Source organism: Ursus americanus, chromosome 24 (genome assembly GCF_024610735.1).
Source record: "Ursus americanus isolate L20-20 chromosome 24, mUrsAme1.1.p, whole genome shotgun sequence".
Lineage (NCBI taxonomy): Eukaryota > Metazoa > Chordata > Mammalia > Carnivora > Ursidae > Ursus > Ursus americanus.
Window position 1 is genome coordinate 9,298,628 of NC_142150.1, and position 13,464 is coordinate 9,312,091.

Here is a 13,464-nt window from a genome sequence, read left to right on the forward strand (position 1 = left end):
TTACTAGTCTTAAAAAATTACGTTGCTTCTTAGTATTGGAGCTCTGATTTTATCTTCTTTTGTGTTTTAATAGGCTGGTGAAAAAGATAATTTTTAAAATTTCTATTACCTTATTTTGTATTGAAGTGTTAGTGTTTTCTTAGAGTACATTTTTTGAACTGGTTATGAGTGCTAGTCTTTTATTTGCTTGCATTTTCACGTTTAGTGAGTTTTCTTTCAATACTTCAGTTATAAAATTGAAGCTCTGCTATGTCCAACACACTCTGTTTGGTATACTTGGATTTTATTGCACCAGGGTGAGCATGTGAATGAAAGCAGATGGATCTGTAAAAAGAGCCGGGATGAAGGACTGTAGTTGAGAGAGCATTGGTGCATGGATTTAGGACAGGCGTTGTGGTGCTCGTGATCAAGTTGGAACAGTGGTGAGGCAGTGTGATTGGCGAGAGCTTTCCAAGTGACTGCCTCCTAGACTGATGTTCACCCAGCAAAAATCACTGGTTGTAGTATAAGATGAGTATAAAAATGACAGATGTATGGAATGGTATATATTTTTTAAAAGACTTTTAAAATTGATTAGTTAATATGTGTAAATTTATTTAAGCATTCGATTCTTTTAGTAGTTCTTAAAATAATTTCAGGGAAAGGTTTAATAAACCTGATTTAAAATTTTGTTTATAAAGCAATTAGAAATAATTCCATCAGAAAACATGGAATTAGTTCTGCAATTCCCCGTTTTTTTATATCCTGTAATTCAGTATAACAACTTGGCTTTTAATTTAAGACCTTTATAAGGGTTTGTTGTGTTTTTTTTTTTTGGCCTAAAATTGTTTTTTGAAGAGTATGGATTACATAAGTTTTGATAACATAGGATTTGCTGTAACATTTCTTTTTACCTAGTATGAAACCCAAAACTAGAATTCCTAATCTATTTTTATTGTGCTCATTTTATTTACTTGGCAGCAGAGGCCCTTACTGCTTAACTTGCAGTCTGTATATATCTCAACTGAAGTAATTTAAAAGGGAATCGGCTTTATTCATGAACTAAAATAAATGTTCGCGTTCAGTGCCTGTCTCGGTCACAGGTCATGTGAGACTCCACAGAGTGTAGAAGTCTCAAATGTGAGCTGCAGGGCTCAAATGATTTACCTTTGGGATTATAGGCTTTTTTAAGCATCATTTCCTACTACAGACATTTCTAGAAACAAAACAGGATTATAAATCAGATAGGTGCTGATCAGTGACTTTCTTAGAAAAACCATACTCGTGTGCCTTCATTTTTTATATGTAACTGTAACTTTTACATTCATATCTTTTGGTTATTTTTCTCCCATATTTTAACGTAGCATTTTAACATTTAACAGTAGACTCCCTTTACTACAGGTTGTCAGGCTCTAGATTCCAGGCCCTATTTGAAGGAGTAAAACATCATGTTCAGCTTCTGTTAGCTTTAATTATCAGTTGAAGTCTTGAAATGATAACACATGTCAAGACAAAAATGTGTACATCTTTAAGAACTTAGACCTTATCTGACTTTCATTAATTTTCTTTGTGTGTTGTTGGCATTCCTATTTTTTATTGTTTTCTTTTAGGACAAAAAAACTAAGCTTAGCTTTCCAAGCGAACTATCAGTATGTGATAAAATAACAAATATCTTCCTAGAAATTTTTATATTTTCAATTTATCCTATAAACAGAATGTTTTTCTCTCTCTACTCTAGGACAAAGTACGAACAGAAAGTTACCGAGATTTTATATACCAAAATCCACATATCTTCAAAGACAAGGTGAGTAGCATAAGCTACAGAATTCTACATTTCATGCGAATCTTGGGCAGTAGAAGTCCTCTCTTGGGTCTCATTGTGCTAGCAATTGATTTAGTGTACTCTGGCTTTATTTCGTGGAAGACTTCTATGATGCTTCTCTGTGGTGCAGAATCCTGATAGCAGAAATGTTGATTGGTGCTGTCATTCAGGGTACAAATTTTTTAAATTGAAATTCATTAATTACGGTGACATGGTTTAGTTAAACTTTGCTTATCCAAATTATTTTGCTTAAACCATATTACTGATTTACTGTGATTCCTGTGAATTTCAAATATATCAGATAAGGCCTGTACCAAAGCATACTTTTAGTGATTAATGTGTGTTAATTAGTTAAAAATTAATTTTAAGAAGTTATTATTAATAAGTAGGGTCAAATATTGTAAGGTAGAACTTAGGTGCTTTCTTTTAAGACTTCATTTACCCCTTTATGAGACGCTTTGTATTTTATAGTTAGTCTTAATACCATTTCAGGTTATTTCAAAGATGAAATTTCACACTCTGTGTGTGTGTGTGTGTGTGTGTGTGTGTTTGAAATTTGTGTCATTTGTCTTTCCTCCCTTATGAATTGTTTCATTTTTTCTTCTTCACTTCCTTCTTCCCTCACTTTCTATGTTGGCATGTTTACCTAAAAGTTCAGATTTTCTGTTTGTTCTTTCTTGTTGGAAATTAGTCCACTAATTTAGTCAAAAATATTATCATTTCTGCCACATATATACCTTTGTTTGGGAATTTTTCCCCATCCTTTCCACTTCAGGAACATGTATATTGATGGCATATCAGGTTTTTATAACTCCCCTTTCACTTTCATTTTAAAAGATACTTTTCCAAAGTTATTTCATAAACTTTACATGATATTGCAGCAGTGACTAACAATCTTTATATTTTGAAAAACTTCTTTTCCTGATTTGCGTATTGTTTGGAATATAATACAGATTGGCTTTTCATTTTCCGCATCTGTTTCCCAAGAGCTGTGTTTCACATGTGACTTAGCTGAGTTAGACAGTTGAAATTTATATGGTAATCTGATATCTTTGCCAAAGCATTACCTAACACGAAAGGTTTATGATAGTATGTGTTTCTTTGTGTTTACTGATCCCCTATATAGACAAATAGGTGATTTCATTTTTAAAATCTTAGTTTTTATCAGTTCTTTGTACTTAGCTTTTTTGTGTGCTTTTTATATGTTATTACAGCAGAGACTAAGAATTTTTTTATAGTTGGTGTTTATATTTATACCCAAGTGCTGGAACAATTTATTTAATATGTCTAAAAAACCACTTTGTTTCCCATGAAGCAAATATATTACTATTAAAAATTTTGCTTTATATTTATAGTTAGACTGTGCCCAGGTTCGTTGTTTTTTTTTTTTTTTTTCATTAATATGTTGTAGAGAAATTAAGCATGTACTGGTCTGGGCATCATTAGTCCTGCCTGGCTTCTCAGGAACCAGATATATAATAATTTTAGAGAAGTGGGTGGATCTCTTTGGGCCTCATCTGTAAAATGAAATCATTTTAACCCCATAAAAAATTTTATGATTTTTTTTAAATTGCAAAAGCACTGTTTTTGAGCCTTTTCATAATACTTTTTGATACAAATACTCTTAAGAATTTGTTAAGTGAAAGTTAGAAGTATCTTTTCTAGTATCTTCGGAATAGACTCTTGTTTTTAGATACTTAAGAATATACTGAAAAGGCATAAATATTTGTAATTAGAAGATTAATCATTGAGAAATTAAGTAATTCTGAGTATTTCTACATGCATGGAATGCATCTTAGTACATCCGTAGACATACACAGTCACTTTCTGCTTCTAGTTTTTATTATAACGGTATTGAGAAATGTTAGGTATATACGTTATACATTCTCAGACAAAATACATGCCCATGGAAAATATATGATGTTTCAGTTATTTTGTGTTTTACTTACTGCTCTTACTGAAGACACTAAATCTGCCAAAGTCAGAAAACAGCTTATTAATAATTTGGGAGTATTTTTCCTTAGCAGTTTCTCTAAAATGCTTTCATTTAAGTTAATCAATGTGTAATTAGTTTTGCTTGGCATTTATGGCTTCTCAAAAATACACTGCAATGTAAAATATTATACCTGCCAATTTTTAATTCCTTAAAACACTTTCAGGGTTTAATTTCTGTAATAAACAATATTAAATAATCTAGAACTTTCATATTTTTAAATGATTTGGGATACTTTCTTATACTATGGATACAGATTTAGAAAATTTAGAAACTATACTATCATATATTTAAGTATCATTTGATTATTTATATATTGCTTTCAAACATGTGTGTCATTGTCACTGTATAATATACCTATAACTATGCAGGGCAAGTATTTATCTCTTTTTGTACATGTAGATATTTGAGACCAGTGGGTTAATTGACTTGCCCTAAAACAGGCAACTAAAACAAAAACAAACCTGAGGGTTTTTACTCTTATTTTAGTGCCCTTAACCCTATGCCACTGCACTTGAAGCACCATTATTTTAAAATAGTATGAATAATTAGGGTGGGATGCATTAGTTATATTTTAATTGACATTTTTCATATTTAGGTCATATGATTTTAGTATGCCATGACAGAATATGTTCATAAAATTATTTAAATCTAATTATTTTTTAAATGTATGAAATAACTTGTTTTTCTAAGTTTTATTACCATTGTTTTTGTTTGCTTTTATCTCCATTAGGTAGACGAATTTTATACAATACTAGCTTTATATCATATTATGTAGTACATAGTAGATTTATTTTTCAAAAAGATGTTTATAATTAAAAATGTGTTTCTTCCTTCCTTCTCTCCCTCCATCCCTCCTTTCTTGCCTTTTTTCCTTTATTCCTTTCTTAATATTGTTTGAATTCACAAACCTCCTGTGGAGGCCATATGGTTTCTCAGATTTAATTTAACTTTGGGTGGCATTTAATCGTGTTATCACTCAGTCATAATTAATTTCTATTTGTAGTCCATTGAAGAAATTCACAGTTAGGTGCCTTCACTATGCTTTTGATTATTATCTACAGTTAAATTGATTCACTTTTTTTCTTTTCCTTTTTTTTTTTTTTTTTTTTTTAGGAAAAGGAATCAAATTCCTTCATTATTATATAAAATAACATTAGTTTATTCTGTCATCATTTTTACCTTCCTTTGATTCTATCAAGTTTTAAGTTTTAGTTTATTACCTAATTTTGAGCTAGGTGTAATAAATAATTCATATATAATTTAAAATATTTTTTAAATACAGCCTTAGAAGCAGATTGGCCTATGTTTGCATGCTTGCTTTACAAATTACCAGCTTTATCATCCTGGTCCCGTTCCCTTCCCTCTCTGAAGCTCTCTCACGTTCCTCATTTGCAAAATGAAGATTAAGTAAGACTTTTATATATATATATATATATATATGTGTATGTATGTACATAAAATATGTGTGTGTGTGTAGTGTTACAAAAGAACACATACTTTAATTGGGGTATATAATATATATCGTTCTGTATTTAGCTTTCTTCATTCAGCAACTTTTCTTAGAGATGATTCCTTATTAACATTCTTTTAATGGTTCATACGTCCAATGTAAGAATGTCCATAAGTTTTAATTTTTAATACTAGAAACAATTCATATAAAAATATAAAATATTTAAATTTGTTTTTAATATATGTGAGAGCATAATAATAAGATAAATTCCTAGCAGTGGACTTCCTGGGTCAGAAAAGGTTATTTATACCTTGGATGGTATAAATAGTGCTGCTAGCCTGTCTTTCCATAAACACTATGTGATTTTGTTGATATTCCCAGTCACCGTTGCCAAATACTATGGTATCAAACTTCTAAATTCCACACTGACTTTTTATGTTTAATTTTTTTTAATTTAAGATTTTATTTATTGATTTGACAGAGAGAGACAGCCAGTGAGAGAGGGAACACAAGCAGGGGGAGTGGGAGAGGAAGAAGCAGGCTCCCAGCAGAGGAGCCTGATGTGGGGCTCGATCCCAGAACGCCGGGATCACGCCCTGAGCCGAAGGCAGACGCTTAACCGCTGTGCCACCCAGGCGCTCCTATGTTTAATTTTTTAATTTTGCAAATATCTTAGTTTCTGGAAACTTATCCCTTAGATCGTGTTATATATTTTCCATTTTTATTTTATGTCACATAATATTTCAAACTAATGTACTATAAGCATGTATGCTATTATGGTATTTTCTTGCTGTTATGGTTAATACATTTTATTTGTAACTTAAGAAAATGTTTTAATTTCATTTGCAATAATGTATAGTTTCCACCTTAAAATCCTTAACTTTTTTGTATGTTAAAGTAGTTATGTTAAAACATGCTGACTCAACTCAGACGGGGCACATGTTCAGGAAACAGATTCACCCTATGAAAGCATCTGGGCCTTGTCCTTCTTGGAGGGGCACAGGATAGGAGACACAGAGTAGTAATCTTTTGACAACTTTATTTCTTCAATAAAGATCAGGCTGTTTAGATTTTCTCTCTTTTGGAGTCAGTTCTGGTAAATTATGTTTTCAAGATACAATGGAATGAAGCACTCCACTCTTAACAGTAAACAATACAGAAGATAAAACACATACAAACAAACTTAAATAGTGTGCAGGGCTTGTATGAAAAAAACTTTTTTTAAATCTGAAGAACATGATAGATGATTTAAACAAATTGAAAGACTGTTCTTGAGTAGCAAAACTCAAATTGTCCATTTTCCCTAAATTAACTTAGAATTTTAGCTCAATCCCCATAAAAATACTAAGACTTTTTTTTTTAAAAACCTAGATAAGTTTATTCTCTTGTTCTTACGAAAAAAGAAATACGCAAAATTTCCCAGAAACACTGTGAAAAAAATTTTGCAGTGAGGGTGGACCAGCCTTACTTGATACTAAATTATTCTGTAAAGCTTCTGTAATTAGAATAGTTACTGGCACATGATTATATAAACTAATAGAGCAGAATAAAAATCCAAAATATATACAGAAATTTTACTTAATGCTCAAGGTCCCTGTCTGAGTCCATTCAGGTTGCTGTAACAAAAATACCATGAACTTAGTGGCTTGTAAACAACATTAATCTATTTGTTACAGTTATAGGGGCTGGGAAGTCCAAGATCATTGCACTAATTCCAGTGAAGCCCTGCTTTGTGGTTCATAGAAATGCCTTCTTCCTCCAGAGAGGAATCTGTCTGGGGCCTCTTTTGTAAGGGTAATAATTCCATTCATGAGGGTTTTTCCCTTATTATCTAATTACCTCCGAAAGATCCTCATTTCTAATACCATTACTTTTGGTTAGGATTTCAACATATAAATTTTGGAGGGATGCAGATATTCAGATCATAAGAGTCAGATATCAGATTAGTAGGGGAAACACAGACTGTTTAATAGCATGTTGGGGGGCGCCTGGGTGGCACAGCGGTTGAGCGTCTGCCTTCGGCTCAGGGCGTGATCCCGGCGATCTGGGATCGAGCCCCACATCAGGCTCTTCTGCTATGAGCCTGCTTCTTCCTCTCCCACTCCCCCTGCTTGTGTTCCCTCTCTCGCTGGCTGTCTCTATCTCTGTCGAATAAATAAAGAAAATCTTTAAAAAAAAAAAAATAAATAATAGCATGTTGGAACAGTTGGTTAGCCATCTGAACAGAAGTAAAGTTGAAACCATACTTGTTAGTATATACTATGATAAAAACAAACTATATTAATGAAACCATAAATATACTAGAAGGAAATGTATGAGGATGAAATAGGGAAGAAGATGGGGAGGGTCAGTCTAATTATGATCAAAATCCAGAAGGAAACCATAATTTCTACATAACAAAAGTCACTGTAAGGTGAATCAAAAGACAAAAGTATATGCTGAGAGAAACAGTCCAAGTTATAGAGGTCTAAGCTCCTCAACTTACAAATAACTGTTATTTGACCAGATTTGATAAGAAAATTTTGATTAGAAATTTGATAAGGAAAAAAAACCTAACAACTGGAAAAATAGAGAAAGGATATAAATACATAGTTTAATAATAAAGAACTACAGATGGCTCTGCAACATAAGGAATGATGCTAAACCTCATGATAATGGAAATGCATGTTTTAACTAGACCAATATAGCATTATTTTGTACTTACAAGATTGGCAAAAAGCCAAAAGTTTGATTGTATGTTCCATAGGCTAGTCTCACCTGTAAGGACATCAGCACTTAAACATTGCTGGTTGAATTGTCCTATTGAAGATAATTTACTTGATTACGTCTACCACGATTACAAGTATGTATATTCTCTCTGACACAGTGTTTTCACTTTTAGGAGTATGTTCTATAGATTTACTCATGTGTGAATTGGGTTGAGTATAAGGTTATATATAGCTTTGATTATCATAGTAAAATTTCAGAAACTGCCTAAATGTCCATCAGTAGAGAACTAGATGAGTAGATTATATGGAATCCTATACAACTGTATGAGAGAAAGAAGTTCTGTGAATTGATATGGAAAGATCTCTACGTTACATTGTTAAGTACAAAAAGCAGCATGTGGCGAGGGCAGTGGGGATCCTTCCATTTGTGTAAAAAGGGGAAGAAAAATGTATTGCATTATATTTGCATGAGAGTCTCTTGAAGGATAAATAAGAAATATAGTTTTTGATGTTTAAGCTATGTGATTGTATTACCTAGTTGAAGAATAAAATAGTTCTTGAACAATTTAATAAGTTCTTAATTCTAGTTCTGTTTTTCTTACGGTAGCTTCCCATTACTCAGAATAAAATCCAAAAGTTCTATGTGATATGGCCCCTTCTTAACCCCTGACCTCACCTCCAAGCAACCTTTTCTCACCCAGCTTAGCCACATTGGTCTTGTTTTGCCCGGTATTTTGTGCCTTACCTTTAATATCCTCCATGGCCAGAAGACACTCCTCTAGATCCCTGCATGGCATGCTCCTTTATTGCCTTCAGTTCTGTGCTCACTTGTGTTACAAACATATTCACAGACCTATTTAAAATTCTGAAAAGATGTATCCCCTCTTCTCTGCTCTAACCTCTACTCTGGTGCCTAATTTTTCTTTATAACACTACTACCTGACATTATTTTATATTTGTTTATTCATTCGTCTTCTCCACAAGATGGTAAGCTTCATGAAGACAGGGACTTGGTCTTGTTTGTGGCCGTATCCCCTCACTGTGATCAATGCCAGCTCTTAACTGCACGAATATTTATGGGAGAATACTGAAATCATTTCATATTTTGGGGTAAATACATAGGATTTAGACCATCAGTAATGAAAGACTTAAGGCACTTCAGTTTTCAATAAGTTCATAGGATAGGGGACCTCTGAGTACTTTGCTTAATGTGTGTCCTCAGTAATTTGTTTTTCTCTTTTACTGACGAGCAGGTTTCACTATACTATACTGGAAATAACATGCAATTCTTGATTTAGAAATAATTGCTTTTTACCTGTCCCCAGTATCATCATAAACTTTGATTCTTATTACTTTCACCAATGGTAATGAGTATCATTTTTATTTATTTTTATTTTTTAAAGGTTTTATTTATTTATTTGAGAGAGACAGATAGTGAGAGAGAGCACAAGCGGGGGGAGTGGGGGAGGGAGTAGCAGGCTCTCTGATGAGCAGGGAGCCTGATTCGGGGCTTGATCCCAGGACCCTTGGATCATGACCTGAGCCGAAGGCAGACACTTAACCAACTGAGCCACCCGGGTGCCCCGTGTATCATTTTTGAAACTTATATTTTGAAGTTCTGAATTCTAGAAGCCAATTTATTTTTGTTGAATCTATTGTTTAAATCAGTTGAATATTTAATTTCGGGAATGGAGGGGCTATGACAATATTCTACATCTAGAATTCCTTTATAAACATTTTTTAGTTGTATTGGATCAGGCTATCTTGCTTAAGTTAATTTCTGCCTTTCAAACTTGAGAAAGTTTATTTCTGCTAAAATTTAGAATTACTAAGCCTAAATAAGAGCATACATACAGTAGGGAAATTAAAAACAGAATACTTCCCTATTAAGTCTATAGAAACTGTTTATTTCATATAAAACATCTCTTAATTTACGTTGTTGCTTCTGATTGTAGCAGAATATGGCCAAATATGCTATTGAGAATGTAAAACAACTGGGGTGCCTGGCTGGCTTACTCAGTAGAGCACAAGACTCTTGATCTTGGGGTCATGAGTTCAAGCCCCATGTTGGACATAGAATTTATGTACCCCTCCCAAAAAAGGAATTTAAAACAACCCATTGTAATGATATCTTCAGTTTCTTCTAATAGAAATTACTTCCAGTTGATCTGTAAAATTTTAAAATTTCGTGGTCTGTTCCTTGCCAGTAATGTCATAATATATGAATAGAACTTAAAATACTAGACCTTCTCGATAACATGTTTTTTTTATTACACCAGGTAGTTTTGGACGTTGGTTGTGGAACTGGAATTCTCTCTATGTTTGCAGCTAAAGCTGGGGCAAAGAAGGTTCTTGGAGTTGATCAGTCTGAAATACTTTACCAGGCAATGGATATCATAAGGTAGATGTATTTTAAGGCTTGATTTAAGATTATTTTTAAATATGATGATTAACAGGTCTTCTTGTCTTTAATAGCTGTCTAATGTAGAGTCAAGACATGTGTCTTTTAGTAAAAATTCATTCCAGAATAATAAGATTTTAGGTTAGATTGAGCTAGGCATGTTTGAGCTATGAACAATCTTTTCATAGTTCTCACTGATAATTATTTTTATACAATTTCCTGTTTTTCCATTTATGGCTATAAATATGCTAATTATAATAATACAAAATTAGAAATCATTGACATATAGGCTAATATTGTTAGAGCACTCAACAAAACTGAATATTTATTTCAGTAATATTTCCGTTTGCAAAGAGCAGTCAGACTAAAGACTAAGGGTTATTTTTTTTCTTTTTTACAACACTAACCTTTGTGCCTCCTTCAAATTAAAATAATTCCAAAATGACTACAAACAAAGCAGAGTGGATTTAGTTTATCCCCTAAAACTTAATTTTGTTCTCTAAAAATGTCTCCTCTCTTTGAGGAATTAAGTTAGGTTAATGGATCAAGGATTGACTTTACAATTGGCCTATGTCATAGTAAGAAGGCCTTTATTTGAACTATAGCTTATAGAACTAGATTTCTTTAGCTGTGTACTTAACAAAGTACCTTGTACTTGGAACTTAGGAGTAATTTTCAGAGTAAATAACTAATAGGGGCTTCTCAGCATTTCCCTCCGCCTGGGCTCCTCCCTGTTTTATTGAGATATAATTGACACATAACATTGTATAAATTTAAGATACACGATGTATTGGTTCCATACGTTTGTGTATTGTAAAAGGACTACCACCATAGCATTAGCTAACACCTCCATTGCATCAAGTAATTACCATTTCTTTTTGTGTTGAAAACATTTAAGATCTTTCTTAGCAACTTTCAAGTATATAAATACAATATTATTAATTGTAATCACCCGCATACATTAAATCCCCAACAACAGTTCTTAAATGGCCCTCTCATTGATACTTACGTTCTGTTCTTAAAATTGATTAATATTAATACCTTCTTATTAGTATTAAATTTAAATAAAATTATGTATGATGTTTAAACTTTTTAGAAATTATTGCATAATGTAGAAGTGTAGTGTTGTGATTCAGAGTACAAGGTTTGAGTCAGGATTGGTTCGAATCATCATTCCCACTAACCAGTTATTTGAACTTCAATTAAATTATATCTAACCTCTTTGACACCTGCTGTTTCACTGTCAAAATAAAAATAATAATGAATACCTCATATGATTATGAGCAGGGTAAGTTATAAGATATACATATAAATCTCTTTGGCATATTGCTTGGCACATAATAGGTATTCAGAAGTTAGCTACTATTATTATTAACAAGTGCCAAATTAATGTTAATAAAAAACTACATTGATCTTGCTTAGATTTCTCATAGTTCTGAGTTTGTGGTTATTATTTTCATACTGGAGAAAATGGCATATGTGTTGCATGTATGTATATAGGCAACTCTGTAATCTAGTAGTTTTTCCTAGTTCTTAGGATACCAGTAAGGACATCATCATCATTTTTGGGTTTCCATAAAGAACACCCTCACTCACTTGTGCATTGCCATCCAAACAAATATGAGAACCAGTGTTTTAAAGAAGAGATTGTTTTAGAAGAATTATCAAAAATTTATTGTTGATAGGAAGATTATGGTAAGATATTTCTATTTGAAGCTCTAATCTTATAAAAGACCATGTACATTTACATGTTAATTTTCATTTTTGGTTTCTACAAAGTGAGACTAGATGTGCTCTCATTTTAGTTCCTTTATGGAAGAAAAGGAAAAGGATAGTGATAACACTCATTTTATATTGTATTGTTTTGTTTTGTTTCATTTTATTTCACATAGAATTCGTAGTGACTTTTTAGACATATCTTTATACAATGATTATATTCACATTCATTGTATATAAAATTTGGTGCTACAGTGTATGGAACTTTTGCATAAGGGCATTTATTGAAAATGCCTTAGCATTTGGTTTTAGGTACTTCATTTTAATAATAAAAATTGCTAACATTAATTTAGTACTCTGTTGAATCTCCTTTGAGGTACATATAATTACAGTATATGATTACCCTTAAGAAATTGTGGCAGAAATTAAGTAAGTCTCCTTATTTGTAGTGGAGCCAGATTTAGATCCCAGGCAGCCTGACTCCATAGTTGATCCTCACAGCTAATTTACTGTGCTGTATCTCCATTTAACTACTTACAGGGCATGTGTTCGTTATATTCAATAGTTTGCTTTACTTAGAACTGACAGAGTTTGAAAAATCAGACCTTTTCGCTTTAGATAAATTTTGTTTTGGATAAGCCAATATTATACTGTTTCTTCAGAGATATTGTCCTTTGCCTCTTTTATATTGTGAAAAAAATAGTTATTTCCATAGTGTCTATAAGCATTTCTCCCTTGTCTTCCATTTACAAATTTGAAACTTACACTGTTGGGTAAAAGAACTTCTGTTCTTCTATTTGTGAATGTCTCTCTAAAAGGATATGCAGGGGGGCGCCTGGTTGGCTCAGCCGTTAAGCATCTGCCTTCAGCTCAGGTCATGATCCCAGGGTTCTGGGATCGAGCCCCGCATTGGGCTCCCTGCTCGGTGGGAAGCCTGCTTCTCTCTCTCTCACACTCCCCTTGCTTGTGTTCCCTCTCTCGCTGTCTCTCTCTGTCAAATAAATAAAATCTTTAAAAAGGGGGAGATAGGCAGGAAACAGTTTACTGTTAATATTCCCACAATTTACTGGCTCATTGTTCTACCAGTTGAGGAAGCAATATAGCATATTTCTCTCAGCATCTGGAATCCATATGACTTGATTTCTGGTTTCGGCTTTTTGATTAATTAGGTATATAATAATGGGCAAATTACTTTAATCTCTGGTTTCTTCCTTTATAAAATGAGGTTGATGATGGTAACTCTCTCATAAGATTGTTATAAGGATTGAATCCATTTATGGTCCTTTACAAAGTGGCTGGCATGGAGCTGCTTACTAAATTTTAGCAGTAATTGTACTAGTATTAATTCGTAGTAATAGTAGTACGTTTAGCTTGGCACCAGTGTCTCAAATG

The 13,464-nt window shown here is 32.8% G+C and overlaps 1 protein-coding gene across 1 annotated transcript in view; it reads left to right on the top strand.

Annotated features, from left to right (window-relative positions):
• PRMT3 (protein arginine methyltransferase 3) overlaps positions 1-13,464 on the top strand; it is a 122,758-nt gene that overhangs the window by 15,254 nt on the left and 94,040 nt on the right. The window contains exons 8-9 of the mRNA XM_045808612.2: positions 1,718-1,783; positions 10,235-10,356. Of these exons, the coding sequence (XP_045664568.2) occupies positions 1,718-1,783; positions 10,235-10,356 (188 nt within the window). The remainder of the gene's footprint in view (positions 1-1,717; positions 1,784-10,234; positions 10,357-13,464) is intronic.